The sequence below is a fragment of the Elephas maximus genome, chromosome 17 (assembly GCF_024166365.1).
Source record: "Elephas maximus indicus isolate mEleMax1 chromosome 17, mEleMax1 primary haplotype, whole genome shotgun sequence".
Taxonomy (NCBI): domain Eukaryota; kingdom Metazoa; phylum Chordata; class Mammalia; order Proboscidea; family Elephantidae; genus Elephas; species Elephas maximus.
The window spans coordinates 37,487,678-37,509,350 of NC_064835.1; the positions used below are offsets into that span (position 1 = coordinate 37,487,678).

The following is a 21,673-nucleotide window of genomic DNA, read 5'->3' on the forward strand; positions in this document are numbered from 1 at the left end:
TAAAATAAAAATACTTTGTGAACATCTTTCTACATCTATGATATTGACCTACCCCATCTTTTCTGAGTGCTAGATAATATTCTACGTCACGAATGTATTATAATGTATTATAGCTTCAGTAGTAACCCTATCCTCCTCTCAGTTGGACATGAACATTGGCATTCCTTCAACGTCCCCTGCTCCCCCTCTATTTAGTTTTTAGATATGCATTATTGCTTTTTAAATATATCAATACTTATTTAACCTAACAGTAAATTTTACAAATTTTTGTGTTGTTGATTACTATTGCCTCTTCCATCTAATTTATTTTGTGTCTCCTATTTTTTTTCTTTTTCAAAGAATATCTGCTATATGTCTATAGTTGCCGTTGTTATGTGCTGTCTCTTTTTGAGCCTCACAATCCTATTATTTGGTCCTAGTACTAGAGAGCTTAATTTGATATGTAATTCTAAGTTCAAAGTTATTATCTTCTCAGAAACTAAAAATTATTGTCCCATTATGTTTTCGCATTCAGTATTGGTGATGAGAAATCTGATGTCATTCTCTTTTCATTTCTTTATCGAATGTTCTTCTTTTTATTTTTGGCTCCCCCCCCAATACCTCAGAGAATTTTCTCATTATCATTGGAGTTCTAAAATCACACTCCCAGGGACAAATTAACCAGTAAGCAAGGTGAGCATAGGCTTACAGTAAGCAAGGTACTTAAGGGTTTAATTGTGTTTTTACTTACTTATCTGTAGTGCACAGTTCCACATGGGTTTCACCACATCTTTGAAAAGCAGGAGAAATTAAGCACTACACATTAGTGAGTAAGCACAAATAAACCCATGAACACCTTGCTTATTGGGTTATCCGTAGCTGTGCACTACCCAGCATAAAGGAATAAAGACAAACAATATAAATAGCCTAAGCTGCATTCATGCCTTTCTCCCTTTCTGAGAAAACATTGATTATTCTCTCTTTGAATTAGCTCACTTTCACCAATCACTATTGATTGAATGGAAACCCTGGTGGTGTAGTGGTTAAAAGCTACGGCTGCTAACCAAAAGGCTGGGAGTTTGAATCCACCAGGTGCTCCTTGGAAACTCTATCAGGCAGTTCTACTCTGTCCTATATGGTCGCTATGAGTCAGAATCAACTCAAGAGCAGTGGGTTTGTTGATAGAATATGAATGTGCATATATTGAAGTTTTTAGATCCATTCTTCAGGTCTCTGAAATTTAACTCTTTTGTCCTCTTTTCCTACAGAGCTGTGCTCTGGGAAAACCCCTCCAGGCCACTGATCTACTTTTCAGCTCTTATTATTATTCAGCTATTGAATATTTGTTGTTGCTAGGTAATATTGAGTCAATTTTTGACTCACAGCAAGCCCATGTGACAGAGTAGAATTGCCCCATAGGGTTTTCTAGTCTGTAATCTTTGCGGGAGCAGATGATTAGGTCATTCTCCCACAGAGCTGCTGGGTGTGTTCAGACCACCAACTTTTTTGTTAGCAGTCTTAGGAATCAAGTGCTTAACCATTGTACCACCAGGACTACTGAGTATTAAAAAAAAAAAGTTGCTGTTGAGTCAATTCCAACTCACAGTGACCCTATAGGACAGAGTACAACTGCCCTATAGGGTTTCCAAGGAGCAGCTGGTGGATTCAAACTGCTGACCTTTTGATTAGCAGCTGTGCTCTTGACCACTGTGCCACCATTGAGCATAAGCATGTTTAATTTTTCAAGAATTACATTTTATATTTCCATTATTTCCCATTAGATTACTTTTCTGAAAAATAAATTATATGGTACCTCTCTGACAGTATTAATTACACTTATTCTAAAGTTTTGATCTCCCTGGTCTATTATCCTTTATCCTTAGGTGAAAGGGCTTCACTTGGATCAATTTAGCACCTTTATGGTATTGGGTTTCCTCAAATATGCAATGATTCTAGATTTTGCACATCTTTTAATTTGAGATTCTCTGTCAGAATATGTCTGGGTAGTTAGTGGGAAGGGTAGAATGTGTTGCTTAGGTGTAGGGGTGCCGATTTAACAAAATGAACTACTGAGCACCAGTTAGAGTTAAATTTGAGTTAAACAATAATTTGTTTTTAGTACAATCTGTCCTGTGTAGTATTTGGGACATACCTATACTAAATATATTAATAAAGTTAATTAAATACTTGTTGTTTACCTGAAATTCAAATTTAACTCTGTGTCTTTTATTTTAACTTGCTAAATCTGGCAATTCTACTTTGGTGTATAATCCCCCAGCCTATTTTACTTATGAATAGGGAAAGAATGACTGGACTAGTCTTTTATGACAGGATATTTTCCTTCAGTTCACCTTGGGCACAATCTGGTCTCTGACTGCTGTTGCTACCTGGGGGACTGACCGGGGGCAAGGGTCAGATCTAACTTCCTGGCTGCTTAACTCTTGTCATTTATGCCTAAAACCAGCGGTGTGCTGGAGCGGCTCCTACAGGCTCTTGAGAGTCAACTATTGGCATCTCTTCCCAACTCCACATTCAGCTACCTCTAGTTGGTAACATGTGTCTCAGGAAAAGACAACTTTCAGTGTAGTCAGTGAGGTAGAGGCATACTATGCTGGCCATGCTAGCTAATTTTAATCTGGATTTCTAGACTAACAGCTATGTTTTTTGACAAAAACATGTTTTTTCTCAGTGATCAAAACCAGGATGTGAAACCATATGCCCTGAGGGGTCTTAACCAAATGACCATCCCCTCAAAACACCCGAACTCAGGAACAGTGCTGTCTGGTGCCATTGCCAACAAGATATTTTTGGAAGCTAGACAAAGAAAACACATGTAAGCTTCTTGTGACCATGATGTAAGCATCCTGTGAAACAATTTGTAATCAGTAACTATACTATTAACAATCAGTAACCAATCAGAGAGTGATTATTACAGCATTCATTGATTTTTCCATAATTGCCTTCCTTATATTTTGTTTCCTCTTTTTACCCTATAAGAATACTTGCATAACGAAACTGCCCCAGGATGACCTTGCTCCATTTTCAATGGGGTAAGTGAGGCATTGGAGAAAAACAAGCCTTCAGGAACTGATGGAATACCACTTGAGATGTTTCAACAAACTGATGCAGTGCTGGAAGTGCTTACCCATCTATGCCAAGAAATTTGGCAGACAACTACCTGGCCAACTGACTGGAAGAGATCCATATTTATACCTATTCCCAAGAAAAGTGATCCAACCAAATGCAGAAATTATCAAACAATATCACTAATATCACATCCAAGCAAAATTTTGCTGAAGACCATTCAAAACTGGCTGCAGCAGTATATCAACAGGGAACTGCCAGAAATTCAAGCCCGATTCAGAAGAGGACGTGGAACCAGGGATATCATTGCCGATGTCAGATGGATCCTGGCTGAAAGCAGAGAATACCAGAAAGATATTTACCTGTGTTTTATTGACTATACTAAGACATTTGACTGTGTGAATCATAACAAATTACAGATAACATTGTGAAGAATGGGAAATCCAGAACACTTAAATGTGTACATGAGGAATCTGTACATGAATCAAGAGGCAGTCATTAGAACAGAACAAGGGGATACTGAGTGGTTTAAAGCCAGGAAATGTGTGCATCATGATTGTATCCTTTCACCATACCTATTTTTATTCAATCTGTATTCTGAGCAAATAATCTGACAGCTTGGACAATATGAAGAAGAATGAGGCATGAGGATTGGAGGAAGACTCATTAACAACCTGTGTTATGAAGATGACACAGCCTGCTCCCTGAAAGTGAAGAGGACTTGAAGCACTTACTGATGAAGATCAAAGACCACAGCCTTCAGTACGGATTACATCTCAACATAAAGAAAACAAAAATCCTCACAAATAGACCAATAATTCATGATAAACAGGGAAAAATTGAGATTGTAAAGGATTTCATTTTACTTAGACCCACAATCAGCATCCAAGAAAACAGCAGTCAAGGAATCAAAAGATGCATTGCATTGGGCAAATCTGCTGCAAAAGACCTCTTTAAAGTATTGAAAAGCAAAGATGTCACCTTGAAGACTAAGGTCTGCCTGACCGAAGTCATAGTGTTCCAATCGCCTACTATGCATGTGAAAGCTGGACAATGAATAAGGAAGAAGAAGAATTGACATCTTTGAATTGTGGTGTTGGTGAAGAATAGTGAACATACCACGGACTGCCAGAAGAACAAACAAATCTGTCTTGGAAGAAGTACAACCGGAATGCTCCTTAGAAGCAAGGATAGCGGGACTATGTCTCACGTACTTTTGATGTGTTATCAGGAGGGATCAGTCCCTGGAGAAGGACATCATGCTTGGGAAAGTAGGGGGTCAGTGAAAAAGAGATGGATTGACACAGTGGCTCCAACAATGGGCTAAAGCATAGCAACAATTGTGAGAATGGTGCAGGACTGCGCAGTGTTTCACGCTGTTGTGCATAGGGTCACTATGAGCTATAACCGACTCAATGGCACCTAATACCAACAAAAGTAGTTCCCCAATTGCAATTTTTTTTAAACCTTTGAGAAACCTCTCTGTTTTAACTTGAAACAGAGTTCAAATTTTTCTCTACAGCACATGAAAACGGCCACGGTGGGAATATTTACAGCATGGAAAGCTCCAGACCCCAGTCTTCCTGAGAAAACCAGTTATAAACATTTTCCAGTGCACCACTACCTGAAACCTTACTCTTTAAGCCACCCATCATTCCAAATGTAGAACATACTCCTGTATTTTGAGCTACAATTTCCTTTAATTGCATCTACTTTCTTCTTAACATTTCAGAGACTCCTTATAGTTTCTAATCTGTGAAATTTAACATTATTGTTCTCTAGTGCCTTTACCTCTTTTCTATAAATTCTAGGGATTGGCAGCATGTTCTCAGTCTGTCAAAGTAAAGATCATAGTAATCTTTAATACTTATGCTTATTAAAATACTTCTTTCTGAATGAAAACTTATTTCTTTATTCCTGATATATAGATCCTTCAATTTAAACAGTATCTTTTAAAAATTTCATCAACATTTGGGAGAACTCCAAACACACCTATTCAATTAACAAGTCCTCCAATGTAATCGTATTGGCATTTCAAAATATATATCATTGTCCCTTTTATTTCTAATTCTCTTGAGCTGAACTTCTCAGTACATTGTTCTAAAAATGCTGTTTGATGTCCAAGTTTTACTTGCGGCTCTTCTCAACCTTAGAAACAACTTCCTCAAGCCTCCCAACCTCCATGAGAGTGGGAGCTTTATTGTACTATGTATTGGTAGCCACACTGCAGATGTAAATTTTAAAATTGCAAACCATCCAGATTCTAATGCTTTTCAAACTTGACAAACAATACTCTGAGTTTAAATACTTAAATGTCACTGAGAGGGGAAAAAAATAAAAAGGCAATAGGAGAAATGAAAGAACGAAGGGAAAGCCAAGGCTGTAGGAAAACAAAAGGCAATCTGAGAGCAGAGTACACCCTGTGAGATTTAAAAAAGAGAGGCATAGTTTAAATTTAGAATTTTCCAGGCTTTTCTGAGACTGACTTTCAACTACTACATTACGTAAACATTCGGGAATATGGATGAATCTCCCTCATTTTAAGACGGAAATCTTACTAGTGAACCGTTATAAAGAATCGCTTCAAAACATACACAGTCAAAACGCCTCTCAAAAGAGTTCTAGGCTTAGAAAACTATGTATTTAGGATCAAATCAGTACATTCCAGGGTTGGAAGCATTTATAAAAACATCTGACTTTACCAAATATATAGAATTTGACATGTTTTAGTATATAATTTTTTTTTTTTTAGTATATAATATAAATCCAGAATTCCCCCTGACTTTAGACGAAATCCCCGCAGAGGCCTGTGTCTTTGAGTACACACACTATTGCTGTTTATATTAAAACTGTGCTTCGTGATGGCCTTTATGTATACTTTAATATTCTTGTTAATATGACTTTATAATACTGACATTTTGGATTTCAATATCTGAGGTCTTTATACAAAGAATGTTAAGCAGGTTTATTAGCTTTATCTTTGCTTGCGATAATTAAAGAAACCTTAAATGATATCCCTAGGAACAAATAAATCCAGTCTCTTATTTGGTAAGCTCTGTAATCCACTCAATGGCAATGGGTTTGTTTGGTTTTTTTTCTGGCTCACATCATAAGGAGTTCTGGTAGCACAGTGGTTAAAACACTTGGCTGCTGAGCAGGACGTTCTAACCCATCAGCTGCTCTGTGGGAGAAAGATGTGGCAATCTGCTTCCTTAAAGATGACAGCCTTGGAAACACCATGGGGCAGTTCTGCTCTGTCCTGTAGGAATATTAAGAGTCGGAATAGACTTGATGGCAACTGGGTAACGGGGCTCACATCATTGACATTTTAACTTACGGGGATATTTTCAGATCAGTTATTTCCTACAACTGTGTATATTTTTTTCAAAATTTATTGAGGTTTAATTTACATACAAAAAATGCACCCATTTTTTATTGTACATTTGGTTAGTTTTGACCAAATTAAACACAAATTAACTATTACTGCGATCAAGACACAGAACATTTCTATCACCCCAAAAAGTTCCCTTGTGTCTCTTTGCAGTCAATTCCCCCAAGTCCCTGCCCTAGGTACTGTCGAGTTGACTTTAGTCACTAATAGACTACTTTGCCCTTTGTAGAATTTCATATAAATAAAATCATACTGGGATGATTTTGCCTTTTTGTGTATAGCTTCTTTTCCTCAGTAACATGTTTTTGAGATCACCCATTTTGTTAAGTATCAGAAGTTTGCTCCTTTTAATTGACAAACAGTAAGTACTCTGCTGTTTAAATATACCGCAATTTATTCACCCGTTGATGGACATTTGGTTATTTCTACTTTGGAGCTATTATGAACAAAGCTGCTACTGAGACAGGGACAGAAGGGTGGACAGCCTTAAGACCGGAAGAACTGGCCCATTGATCTGGGACTGTATCCCGGGGGTGGTGTTACAAGATAACCCACACATGCAGCCCAGTAGGCACAAAGTTTTGCATATTTCTCATGTAAGTTGTTTTTCAGGACTCGATTATAAGGGGTGGTGTCACAAGATAACCCACGTCCTGGACCCTGATGCATGGAGTTCTACATATCTTCCCTGCAAGCTGTTCCCCAAAGATGAACAGAGTTAGCCGATCTCTGGGGCATGCACAGTGAAAATGGGTGCGACCTTACAGTCATGTCAACCTGCCACTGAGACTGCGAAGTGGTGAAGTGACATTGCCCAAACTGACCCCACCTTGGTTTCCAGATGTGCACGCACCTAATTTCTTTAACCCTGCCATTTCCCAGAAAGCCCCGCCTTTTCCCCCCAAAGCAATGAATAAAACATAAGATCCTTTCCACCTAAAACTCCTTATAAACTCCAGGAAAACTTCCGTTCAAGGAGAGGCTGGAGGCTAGCGTAGGTGGAAGCCCCTCTCTATCTCTCCCTCGTGAGCCTCTGCTTTCTTTCTGTCACTAATAAACCTTTGTTCATATGGAACCTCCGAGCTTCTCCTGGTCATTCTTGGTCAGTAGAAGGCAAGAACTTAGGCAGGACTTGGTCACAAGGCGGGAACCCTTGTCCTGCAACACTATGAATATTTGCGTACAATGTTCTTTTATGGACGTGTTTTCATTTATCTGTGGTAAATACCTAGAAATACAATTGCTGGATCATATGTTTAGCTGTAAGTTTAACTTTTTAAGGAAGTGTCAAACTGTTTTCTACCAAAGTGCTTTTAACATTTTACAGTCCCTTCGTTAACGTACATCCTCGCCAATTGACATTGTCGGTCTTTTTGATTTTAGCCCTTGTAATGGTTGTGTAATGGTATCTCATGGTGGCTTCATTTTCTTTTTTCTCATAAATACAGATATTCAGAATCTTTTCATGTGTTTGTTTTCCAATCGTATATCTTCTTTTATGAGTTATCTGTTCAAATATTTTGTTTATTTTGAAGTGGGTTGTTTGTCTCAGAATAGTGTTGTAAGAATTCTTTATACAGCCTAGATACAAACTATTTGTCAATTATACATATGGCAAATGTTTTCTCTAAGTCTGTGGCCTGAATTTTTACTTATTCTTACTAGCATGTTTAATTTTGATGAAGTCCAATTTATTTATTTTTACCTTTTATAGTTAGGGATTTTCCCCTACCTCAAGATTACTGGTTTACTTCTATATTTTCTTTTAGATATGCATTATTTTTATATCACACACAAGCACACTCTATACATTCTCATGTTTGAATTTTCTAATGCCTGAAGAGTACTACTTGTTCCTTGTATAATTTCTAGAATTAATTGCAGATTCTTACAATAGTGTAAACATAGCAAAAGCGCCCATCTCTTCAAGTTCAACCTTGACTAAGTTTTAGTTCTAAAGGAATAAGGTCCACTGCCCTTTTGATTCCCTTCCTGTCAATTTGGAGATGAGCATAATGTTTCAATACCAGCCATTGAGTGTCCAGACCAGGTAAGCCCAGATGTATTTAGCCATTGCCATCTTCCCTCTTCCACTCTGGGTGAACTATTTATGTGCAGATCAAAGAGATGTGGATCTGGGCAAATGCCCTGTAAGTAATAAAGCAAGAAGATCCTTTTTGTCCTGAATGTACGTTAACTCCAAAGTTCTCAATGGACATTCTGGTGTTCTAGCACCCTGCTTCAAGGAATGCCAAGCCACCAGCTGACACACCCATCTCCACCTTGAGAAACTAGTATCTTCATTGGAAGGTACCCTCATGGAAATTCTGTTCTTCATAAATGGGAAAGTAAAAGTGTTCTAAAAGTCAGAAAATGGACTGAGAAAGTAAATTTTCTCTATAAATTCTTCTTTTGGACTGGAACACTTAGTTACTGAAACATTACCTGTTTGGTTTTATTTTACGGTCTCACAGCTCAACCTTTTTGTTTTTTTCCTGATTCTTCAAGTTCCATTGTACAACAGAACCATGTCTTTAACATGCTAACTCTGAAAACCTAATACAGGTAAATACCTTACCCTTGACTGACAGGTGTCTCCATGTCACAGTTGGCTCAGGTCGACCAATAGCAAGACACAATAGGGTCACGCTGCTTCCCTCGTTCACGGTGATGTCTGAGGATATATTCATGATCTGTGGAGGAACTGTAAAAAAGGAGAAAAGAAACATCTGAGAATTATTCTTGGCACTTAAAAAGAGGTTTAAGCCTATAGAAATTTCTATAGCATTTTTTGTGGTGAATAGTATTCTTAGTAATACTTTTCTTTGGCTTGATTTGCCAAAAATGTAGACACAGACATTTACATGTTCTTGTAGAAGAAGAGGAGCCCGGGTGGCACAGTGGTTCAGAGCTTGCCTGCTAACCAAAATGGCAGCGGTTGGAATCCACCAGCTGCTCCTTGGAAACCCTATGAGGCAGTTCTACTCTGTTCTATAGGGTGGCTATGAGTCAGAATTGGATGGCAATGGGAAATGAGGAAACCATTTCACAGATGAGACGATAGTAGTACCTTAACTCAGGATATTATGAAGTCTAAATGAAATAATGTAAGAAAAGGCTTAGGAGAGTGCCTAATATAAAGTGAGCACTTACTAAACATTACCTACTAAGATGATAATGATAATTGTGATGGTTAAGATTGTGTGTCAACTTGGCTGGGCCATGATTCTCAGTGTTTTGGCAGTTGTATAAAGTTGTGATCACTTTCCTGTTGAAATCTGATATGTGATCACCCCCATGATGGACTCTGATGAGTGGTACCCGCTGGGGTGGGGCCTGTGGTGGCTCACCACCCCCTCAGCCTTCATTTCTCTGCCTTCCATTGCCTAAATCTTTCCTGTTCACCTTGCAAATGTTGTTGGCTTGTTCTGGATCCAGCAACTATCTCTTGTCTGACCTCTGGTTCTTGGGACTTGAGCTAGCAGCTTACCTGTCCATCGTGAGATTTGCTGATCGTCACAGCCTGTGAGCAAAAGTCCTGCTCCCTGACCTGCCTATCTTGGCTTCGCCAGCCCCTACAGCTAAGTGACTCAGGAGAAACCTTGCAGTCTTGCCTACTGACCTTGGGAATTCCTCGACCATCACAACCTGGGAGCAGGATTCCTGCTCTCCAACGTGCTCATCTTGGGTTCACCAGCTTCTGTGGCTCCGTGAATTGGGAAAGGACTCTACCCTGATCCAAGAACTTGGGATGTCCCAACTCCTACAATTGCATGAGCTGTTTCCTTAATATAAATCTCTCACTGTATGTTTATATGCATTACTGGTTTTGCTTCTCCAGAGAACCCAGCTTAAGACAGTGATGATGACAACAGAAACAACACATCTTTCACAGTAGACTGTGTCTTCTCATGGGCAATGACCAGGTTCAATTATCTTTAATTCTCCAAAGCCTAATGTGATACCTGGTCTTGTTGTCCCACCATGTGCTACCTCCAGGCCCTGATATTCGATACACCTCAAAGTTCAATATTGGAAAATACCTAGAGTTCTTCCCAATACTTACTACTCATTGCTATTGTTCTGATTTAGTTTCTTACCAATTTTCACATGGGCAACTGCATAGCCTCTCAGCTGGTCTCTTTACATTTTTAGTTCCTTCCCACCTCTCCTCTATAGGTAGACAGAGTGATCCTTTTAGGTAATAGTCTAATCAAACTACTGCCCTGTTTACTCTTTTAGTTCAACATGGCCTCCAGGGTTTAACATACAAACACTCCTGCATGTCCTAAACCCTCTGTAGTATAGCCCCCATCATAGTTATCTAGTGCTGCCATAACAGAACTACCACAAGTTGGGGGCTTTAACAAACAGAAATTTATTTTCTTACAGTTTAGGAAGCTAGAGGTCCAAATTCAGGGATGCAAATCTAAAGGAAGGTTTTCTGTTTCTGGCAGCTCTGGGGGAAAGTCCTTGTCTTTTTTCAGCTTTTGTTCCTCAGTACCTTGTTGATCATCAGGTAACACGTCTCTTCTGTTCTGGTTGTGCTTCCATCTCTGTGCCTAATCTGCTCTTTTAATATCACAAAGACGATTGGCTTAAAACACACCTTACACTGATATGGCCTCATTAACATAATAAAAAGTCCTATTCCCAAGTGGGATTGCATTCACATGTGTACACATTTTTGGGAACACAATTCAATCCATAACACCCCTAAACCCACTTTTGAGCCTCATCTCCAGGCGTACTCCCCCCCCCCCAGCACATCATAGACACTGGACCAATTGCTCCACCTGAATGTGTCAAAAGCATAAGCCTTTCCATAGCTTTGTTTCTCCTCATCTTCCCTAGAGTCTCTACCTGAAAAGAAATGACTCAAAGGCTACCTCCCCTCTGTAGTTAGCCCAAACCTCTCCCCAAATCCTGAAGGTAGCCTCAACCATCTCCCACAATGCATTTTGTCCAAATCTGCCTCAGGGAGGGGACTGAGCATGTTGCATTGCAGTTGATCACTTTATACTCATCTCTTTAGCTAGAGAGTGAGGTACTTGAGGATAAGGATGGAATTGTATACATCTCTATTTCCTCAGTGTAGAGCACAGAGGCTGGCAAGAGTCTATGCTTCATTTCACTTTGGAAGGAAGACCCAACAAACAGATTGAACAAATCCGAAAAACTAAGGGAGGCAAGACTGCTCAAATGGAAGGCTTCAGATACCTACAGTTTCTTCCCAATTTTCTTTCAGATGCTCAAAACAAAAGGAAAATTCACATGTGCAAATAATCTAAATGTCCATCAGCAGATGAATGGATAGACAGAATGTGGTACATACAAGTAATGGAATATGACTTGGCTGTAAAGAGAATGAAGTCCTGATACATGCTACAACATGGATGAACCTTGAAAACATTATGCTGAGTGAAATAAGTCAATCACAAAAGGACAGATATTGTACGATCTTACTTATATGAAATATGTAGAACAGGCAAATGTATAGAGATCAAAGTTTATTGGTGGTTGCCAGGGGTGGGAGGGAGGGGATGGGGGAGCTATTGTTTGGGAAGCAGTGAGTTTCTGTTTATAGTGATGGAAAATTTGGCAGCCATTAAGAGTATTGATTGCACAACATAATTAAGGTAATTGATACCGCTAAACTGTACATCTGAAAAATGTTAACAAAATGTTGGCAAAAGATGTGTTACATATATTTTTACAACAATAATTTTAAAAAAGAGTCACAGAGGGAGATGGCACCAGACCTACAGTTATGCTGGTCTATTGTTACTGCCAGTTTCATTATGAATTATTAATTATCAAGCAGGTAGAGCTCCAATAGACTCCAAACCACCCAGAGTACATGGCAAAGGAGAATTATGGCTGTGGCCTGCATGCAACAACAGTACAGCTTGGAGTTTTATGCTGTCGAGCCCTTAGAGGTAACTCTTCTCAAGGAGAAGCCATAAGGAACAAGAAGAACATTTGAGCTCTTAAGGGGATCAACATTAACAAATAAATAAAAATTACCTGCTTATAAATCTGTCATATTGTAGATTATTTCTGCATTAGGGCCTGTCCTGAAATTTCGGTGCACATATTTTACTCAAATACACTCTGAGAAAAAAACAGCATACCCTGTAACTACTCTGCACTCTCTTGAGAAAACCACACTACCTGTTTTTCAGCATTTTCTAGCTCGTTAAAAAATAGTTCTGGGTTTAGAAATGTCAATATTTTTCTCTCTTCTGTAAAGCAACAACTTCAGTGCACCTTCTAAAATATTCTCAAAATACTGTCTGCGTTAGCTGGATGTGCTGTGCCTTCTGAAGTGTTCTTTCTTTAGAGCCCAGAGCCTCCCTGGTAGTGAGACAGACAACCTGAGGAGGCAGTGAGGTGAGAACAGTGCAGCACTGATGTCCCCAGACGGTTCTCTCAACACAGCCCTCTGACTCGGAGATGTTCTTCTCATAGACAGTATGTTTCATCTGATAGTTTAAGACGTGGTGGATTAAGAGATGTTTATAAAATTATGTGGGTGTCTGGTGCTGCCTACTCATTCCCCAGGTGCCTGGTCAGTGCCGCCCAGAGCTGCCTGGAGTTAAATCCCCAAAAGTAACCCAGACTCTCTCACTAAGACCCAGCTGTCTGGCATCCTTAAAGACAGAAAAATAAGTACAGTTTCAAGGGTTTGGGTAGCCAATGAGAAAGGAAATACAGAGACTGAACTGGAAGAAAGGAAGGTTCTTTCTATTCTCAATTAGGATATCCATGGAAATGAACATTATTATATAACTTTGATATTTTCAAAAAGCTATGAGTCAGAATCGACTCCCTGGCAAAGGGCTTTTTTCTTTTTCCCACATGCATTGCACAAAACATGAGATGAGTAGAGCAAATGTTCCTCTTAAAGAAACTGAGGCATGGAAAGTTCAAGTAAATAGCCAAAAATTACTGGTTACTAAATGGCAGAGCTCTTTCCATCATGTTATGCTGCTTCTTTAACACTTTTCAGTTCCCAGAACGCAGTATTTCTATCTCTAAGTCTTTGCATATTGTTTCCTTAGCTCCAAATGTCCTCTCAAAGCTTCTTTCCTCACAGCGCTTACCACAATGAACAAAACCATCTCGTTCCAGGCACTTTTCCCAGTACTGTGCAGAGTTCTGGAGGACAGGAACCAGTCAGAGCCGTGGGAGCTTCTCCAGGGCCATGTGCATTGTTTGCCAAGGGAGGTAATCAACACTTTTGATTTTAAATCTGAATTAAATTCAGCAATACTGTCATAACCCTACCCTTTATTCCATGATACTCTTTTGAAAAAAGGAGCAGTTGGGAAGGACTTTAAATGCTTCTCCATATTTAGAAAGGGGTAATTGTTCAATTTGCAGAAAAGTATCTGTCACTAATGAGTCTGTTTATATGGGTATTTAACACATAAATAAACACAAAGAAACAAGTCATCTTACCCAAAATGCTTAGATTACTCAAAGAAAATAATAGAAACTATAGAGTCTCGTTAAAGGATACCAAATTGTGCAATGTTTTTAACAGTGTCTGCAGACCTGCTGGTGGTGCAGGTATCTGTCATCTTTTCATCAATGGCGGTAGGTCCAAGGGAGCCTTTCCATAGGTTGTGCAGACTATTCAGTGCTCAGTTATAATGACTTCACATGTGCAGTCATTCTGTGTGTGTAAGGAGAGAAAGAGAGGGGTATGGGAATTCCTGGGTAGAGTAAATGGTTAATTCACTCAGCAGCTAATCAAAAGGTTGGAGATTCCAGTCCATCCAGAAATGTCTTAGAAGAAAGGCTTCGCAATCAGCCACTGAAAATCTATGGAGCACAGTTCTACTCTGACACACGCAGGACTGCTGTAAGTTGGCATTGACTTGCAGCCACCTTGGCAAAGGGCAAGATCTCCAAAGGTGTCTTTGGGCCTCCCTAGGCTCAGGTATTACCATCAGGTATTTACACATTCTCCCTTTCTCCTAAGTATGGTCTCTTGCTCTCAAACATCCTAAATGGGTTTTGAATCTGGCATTTCCTCTGCAAATTCACTGCCATTGGCTTAGCTGAGCTTTTATGCTCCCTTGCTTGGAATATTACAAAATTGTCTTCATTGTTTGACCTGCCACCACCTTGTTAATTCAAATCCCATACTGCTGCCTTAGTTACCATTTAAATATCTTGCTCCTGACTAAAACCCACATACTAAGAATGTAAAGTCCAAACTTCTTGGCAGGATTTACAAGACCATTCACTGTCTGGCCACAGCCTAACTACTTGCCCTTTTTCTAACAATAGCTCCATGTTTCTCTCTGGGGCTGCCTCATACCCACATCTCTGTGCCTTTAATTCTTTCTGCTGGAAAACTCTTCCCCACTTCTCTGCCATATGAGCAACTCATCCTTCAACACTCAGGTCAGATATGAGCTCCTTTATGATACCTTCACTTCTCTTCATTCTGTTCCCAAGGCATACTTGTTTATGTCTTTACCCTAACATTTATCTTTGCAACTGAGGCTGTTGCGAGGAAAGGACCCTGTTGTATTTATCCTTGTATTCCAAACACACGCAAAGGCCTGGCATGTTATGACACCCACTTTATCCCTAAAAGTGAAGACTGGTTTCATAGTTGTTTCAGTTGAGTGTCTTATAACTTGCCAAGTGCCTCCCATCCTAGACAAATTACACATACCCTTTCCTCTTTCCTTTCCCTGAACAACTCTCCACTTGCATAATTTATCATTCTGGGCTCAGTTTTGATGTTACTTTCTCAGCAAAATCTTTGCTGATGACCCCAGCACCATTCCCAAATCTAATTCAGGTCATTTTGTTACATTTTTCCTCAACCTTTAAATTTTCCTTGATGATAGTGATGTAAGTTTTGTATTTATACATGTATTTATATATTCATTTGTATGATTATTTATTTATAATAACTCTGATCCACTAAACTATAAAACCCACTGATGTCGAGTCCATTCCAATGCCTAGCAACCCCACAGGGTTTCCAAGACTGAAAATCTCTGCGGAAGCAGACTGCCACATCTTTCTCCTGCAGAGCCCCTGGTGTTTCAAACCACCAACCTTTCTGTTAGCAGTCAATCACTTTAACCACTCCAGTACTTAGAATCATACTTGACACACAATAAATGGTTTTGGAAAAAAAATCTTGAATGACTAAACATCTCCCATTTATATAATGCCACGCAAGTTATTGTGCACTTGCTGGAGAACATGCTTTTTTAAAGGTAATTTTTTTCTTTTTATAATGTTAATTGGGGATCAAAAATATGTAATTCTAGGCATATTAGCGGCACCCTGCATAAAGTTAGTATGATATGGATAGAAACAGCATATGAGAGGCCAGGTACTGTGTCTCAGGCTCTGGAGTCCAATGGACCTGTGAACTTGAACAATTAATATCTAACCACTCTGAGCTGCTGGCTCCTCATGTGTAAAATGAGAGTGATAAAATGTATCTCTCTAGGTTTTCATAAGAATTAAGTGTAAATGTATGTAAGGTACCTTGTACAGTGCTTGGCAATGTAATTAATAAATTCTAGCTGTTATAACTCCCTTCCATATACTGATTGTTGACATTATCCATGTGACTTAGAATTGGATAGACGGTTTCATCTTGCCTAATTGCTCATTTTAGAAATCTTAGTCAGTGCTTATAGATGAAGCTCACTTAGGATAGCTGGGAAGATTTCATGATACATATATATAAAGAGCTTTCAGAGTAAAAAAAAACCTGTTGGCATCGAGTTGATTCCGACTCATAGTGACCCTATAGGACAGAGTAGATCTGCTTCATAGGGTTTCCAAGGAGCGGCTGGTGGATTCAAACAGCTGAACTTTTGGCTTGTAGCCCTATCTCTGAACCACTGTGCCACCAGGGTTCCCATGGGGGGAAAAAAAAAAAAGGCCTTTGCCATTGAGTTGATTCCAACTCACAGTGACCCTATTCAATTTATGCTGAGCAAATTATCCAAGAAGCTGGACTACATGAAGAACCGGGCATCGTGATTGGAGGAATACCCATTAACAACATGCATTATGCAGATGATACAACCTTGCTTGCTGCAAGTGAAGAAGACTTGAAGTACTTACTGATAAAGATCAAAGACTACAGCCTTCAGTATGGATTACACATCAACATAAAGAAAACAAAAATCCTCACAACTGGACCAAGAAGCAACATCATGATAAATGGAAAAAAAGATTGAAGTTGTCAAGGATTTTATTTTACTTGGATCCACAATCAAAACCCATGGAAGCAGCAGTCGAGAAATCAAAAGACGCATTGCATTAGGAAAATCTGCTGCAAAAGGCCTCTTTAAAGTGTTAAAAAGCAAAGCTATCACTTTGAAGACTAAGGTGGGCCTGACCCAAGCTATGATATTTTCAGTCTCCTTGTATGCATGTGAAAGCTGGACAATGAATAAGGAAGACCAAAGAAGAATTGATGTCTTTTAACTGTGGCGTTGGCAAAGAATATTTAACGTACCATGGACTGCCAAAAGAACAAAAAAATCTGTCGTGGAAGAAGTACAGTCAGAATGGTCCTTAGAAACAAGGATGGTGAGACTACATCTCACATATTTTGGACGTGTTATCAGGAGGGATCAGTCCCTGGAGAAGAATACCATGCTTGGTAAAGTAGAGGGTCAGCAAAAAAGAGGAAGACCTTCAAAGAGATGGATTGACACGGTGGCTGCAACAAGGGGCTCAAGCATAACAATGATTGCGAGGATGGCACAGGACGGGCAGTGTTTCATTCTGTTGTATATAGGGTCACTATGAGTGAGAACCAACTTGATGGCACCAAACAACAACAACAACCAGAGTAAAAAGTAAATATTCAATAAATAAATGTCAGTTTTCTCCTCTCAAGCTGAGCTCTTGAACCTAAGCATGTGTTGCGTACTACCTGAATACATACGGTATAGAGAAATTACTTGGCTCTTTCCTTTCTACTTTTTCTAGGGGTATCTGTTTCTAGGAGAATAGGTACAGGACCTCAGCACCACACCCAGCTTAGAAGGGACATGCACTTCATCTCAGGTGCAGAGCTGACGTGAGACAAAATGCAGAGGCAGCTGCTCCTGGTCCTGGCCCCGGTCTGACAAGGCCGGACATGCCACACCCTCAGCAATGTTGTAAGTAGTACTTCATTATGTTGCCAAACCATAGAAGGTGGGTTCTGTCTGGCATGCTCAGACCTGCCAATAATTTGGACATCAGCCTTTGAGAAAGAGAAAGTAACTTTATTGCAATGCCCAGAGCAGGGAGCCTCAGATCTGACTCCCTGAGCTATGCGGAAACAGGGCTTTTATGTGATATGGCCAGCAAGACGGTGGTCCTGCAGGTGCTCAAGGGAGGGAAAATTCTAGAAGGAAGACTTTGCAAGAATTACGGTGGCCAGGAAATGAGGTGATGTGATTTTTGTCAGATCTTTCGCTTTGGAATAGGATCCAGGTGATGATTTTCCCTCTGTTGAGGTCCACTAACGGTCACAACTGGTCCTTTTGTGCATGTGGGGTGGGCAAAACCTGACTTGGGCTAGTTTAATGCAGACTTTTCTGACTAGTGGAAATTTACTAACATTCATAGGGTCAGATTACAATTATCTAGTTTGATCTTGAGCACATCTCCTTAAAGCATCCAAGACAAAATGGAGAAATCAAGTCAGCCAGGGAAGCCTGGAGCTGGTACCCAGGCCCATTTTCCAGGGGTGGACCCACTGAGAGATGGTGAGGGCAATACAGTGATACTGGCTTTAGGGTCACACACCCTCAGATTCCATTTCTGACTCTGCTATTTACTAACTGGATGCCTGTGGGCCATTTCTTAATTCCTCTGGACCCCATTTTCCTCTTCCGTGAATTGAAGATAATAACTCATGTTGTGGTGAAGACGTGGTTACAACTCCAAGTTCAATGCCTAGCATAGACTGATGCCCAGTTTAGTGAATACTGGTTCCATGTTCTCTCCAGATTTCCTGTTGCTTCCTTTCTCCACCCTGATAGTTCTCAAACCAGCTAGAACCCCCTGGGGAGTTGTTTTTTGTTGGAGGTGTTTTGTTTTCTAATTATAGATAAGTAAGTCTGGATCAAATCAGGAAATTATATTTTGAAAAATTTCCCAAGATGAATCTGATGTGTAGTCAAGGATAGGAGCTGTTACTATATCCCAACACAGGGCCCCTGTTCTCTTCAGACAGTCACCTCCCAGTCACACACACCTGGCTTACATTCTGTTCCTCAGCATCCTGCATCCTCAGGGCCTTGCACTCCACTAGATATTACTGCCCACGCATTGCTCCTAGAGTCATTTCAAGGATGGGGATTTCACCCATCTCTACTCTCTCCCTGACCATTTCCTTTGCAATCTTTTATTTAAGACTGCATGGCACAATTAAAAACAAAAACAAAACCTTGTTATTTGAAGGAAGAGAAACCAAAGTTTGAGCACCATTTTATTCCATCCGTGATTTTTGAGAATATTACTTGATCTTGTAATGCCTCAGTTTTTCCTGATGTAAAATGGGGGTAATAATAATTCCTTACAGATATGGTGAACATTGGAGATGATTGTAAAGTGCCTAACATAGCTAATATTGTTGTGTTATTATTATTATCCCTAGGACACAATAGAATGTTAACAGATTATATGAAAGTTAATATTAATATGAGAAGCATTTCATTATATCTTTACACGCTCAAGATTAGTTTATAAAAGTAATACAGAAAACAATTTTAAAGGCTTGATGTTTTATTACTCTAGGGTTAACTTTTTGCATTTTAACAGGAAAACTTATTTCCTAACACAGACATAAGATTAGTTTGGGAATTATGATATGCATGATACACTAAAATAGTATACAAAAAGGACTAAGTGAAATGTCCCAAGAGGTGAGTTTTCCTCTTGATTCTTCCATAGCTGTGTGATCTTTTGCAAATCGCTTAACCCCTCTGACTTAGGTCTGTGTATCTGTGCATGTGTGCATGTTGTTGACTTTTTAAAATTTATTTTCTGGTAAGTTTTAGAATGAAGGGGTTGGATTGTGAATGATCAGGTCCCTTTAGGTCTAAAATTTTCTGTGTTGATGATATTCTAGCAAGATTACAAGCCCGGTCAGTAAGGGGGCTACACCTGGGAACAAAGGTAATAACACCACCAAGAACCAGCAAAAATAGCTATTGTTTATTTCTTTGAGTTTGGAATTAAATGTTGTATATACATTATCTACTTTAATCCTCAATATATCCTTAGGAAATACTTGCTGCTAAAAATCAGCATAAGGATAGAAAAATGGAATAGAATTGAGAGTCCAGAAATACAGCCATGTAATTATTGCCAATGATTTTTGACAAGAGTGCCAGGATACTTCAATGGGGGAAAGAATTACCAAATGGCCTTGGGACAACTGTATCTCCACATACAAAGGAATGAAGTTGGACCTCTACCTTCCACCATATATAAAAATTAACTCAACATGGATCAAAGACCTAAATGTAAGAGGTAAAACTTAGAAGAAAACAGAAGCATAAATCTTCATGGTCCTGGATTAAGCAATGTTTTCTTAGATATTACTCAAAAGCGCAAGCCAAAAAATAAGAAGCAAAATAGATGAGTTGGACTTCAACGTCTTTTTTAAAAAATGTACTTCAAAGGATACTATCACAAAAGTGAAAAAAAGACAATGCACAGAATGGGAGAAAATATTCTCAAATCATACATCTGATAAGGGACTTATATTAAAAATATATAAAAATACAACTCAACAATAGAAGGGCAAATAACTCAATTTAAAACATGGGCAGAGGATTTGAACAGACATTTCTCCAAAAAATATATACAAATGAACAATGTGCACATAGAAGCATGCTTAATATCTTTAGTCACTAGGGAAATGAAAACCAAAACCGCAATGAGATACCACTTCACACCCACTGGATGTCTACAGCAAAAAAGAAAGAAAATAGTAAGAATGGAAAGGATATTGAGAAATTGGAACACTCATACATTGCCGATAGGATTGTAAAATTATGTAGCCAATTTGGAAACAGTCTGACAGTTCCTCAAAAGGCTAAACATACAGTTGTCATATGATCCAAAAGTTCCACTGTGAGGTATATACCTAAAAGAAATTAAAACATGTCCACACTCACAAAAAAACACTTGTACATAAATGTTCATAGAAGTTTTATTCATAATAGACAAAAGGTGGAAACAACCCAAATGTCCATCGGTAGATGAATGGATAAACAAAATGCAGAATATCAATATAATGAAATATTATTTAGCCAATTAAAGAATGATGCACTAATATATGTTAGATCATGGATGAACACTGAAGGAGACCACATATTATATGATTATAAGATTCTATATATATGAAATGACCAGAACACGCAAATCGATAGAGACAGAAAGTAGATCAGCGGTTGCCAGGGGCTGGGGGAAGGGGTAATGGGCAGTGACTGCTAATGGACATGCGGTTTCTTTTTGGGGTGATGATGATACTTCAGTATTAGAGAATGGTGATGGTTACAGTCTGTGAATATACTAAAAACTACTGAATTGTACACTTTCAAAATGTAAACTTTATGATAGGTAAAATATATCTCAATAAAGATATTATAAGAAAAAAATCAGTCATGATACTCCCTTAAATCTTCTTAAACCGAACACTAGTTTAGCTTAATGAGTAAAAAATGTCTGCCTTGAGCATTATGCTCTTTTAAGATCTATCTATATAGGATCAAATTGGCAACAGCAACTCGAAAGAATAGATAGAAACCTTGGACAGCAGTGAGTTTTTTAATGGAGGAACAACTCGGAAGAAGAAGATGAAAATGATTGCACAATATAGGAATATAGTCAATGTTGCTGAATTGTACATGTAGAAACTTGAATCGGTGTACGTTTTTGCTGTATATGTACTCAGCAACAACAAAATAAATTATTTAAGAAAAAGGAAAAGAAAGCCCTATACAGCAGGAAATGGAGCAACCAGAATGGAAATAATGTAACCAATGTCACTTGTGTAGAAATTGTTAAATGGGAACCTAATTTTCTGGTTAAACTTTCACCGAAAACACAATAAAATACTATTCAAAAAAAAAAGAAAAGAAAAGAAAAAATTAATCAAGGGCTGTTAGTTCTTGGTAGTTGAACCAGCAGTTCTTGCACTACAAGAAGACAAGG

At 38.9% G+C, this 21,673-nt stretch overlaps 1 protein-coding gene across 5 annotated transcripts in view; it reads right to left on the bottom strand.

Annotated features, from left to right (window-relative positions):
* The window catches only part of OPCML (opioid binding protein/cell adhesion molecule like), a 1,635,517-nt gene that overhangs the window by 180,772 nt on the left and 1,433,072 nt on the right, over positions 1–21,673 (bottom strand). For all 5 annotated transcript variants that reach the window (XM_049856264.1, XM_049856263.1, XM_049856262.1 and 2 more), the window contains one exon: positions 9,033–9,158. In XM_049856264.1, the coding sequence (XP_049712221.1) occupies positions 9,033–9,158 (126 nt within the window). The remainder of the gene's footprint in view (positions 1–9,032; positions 9,159–21,673) is intronic.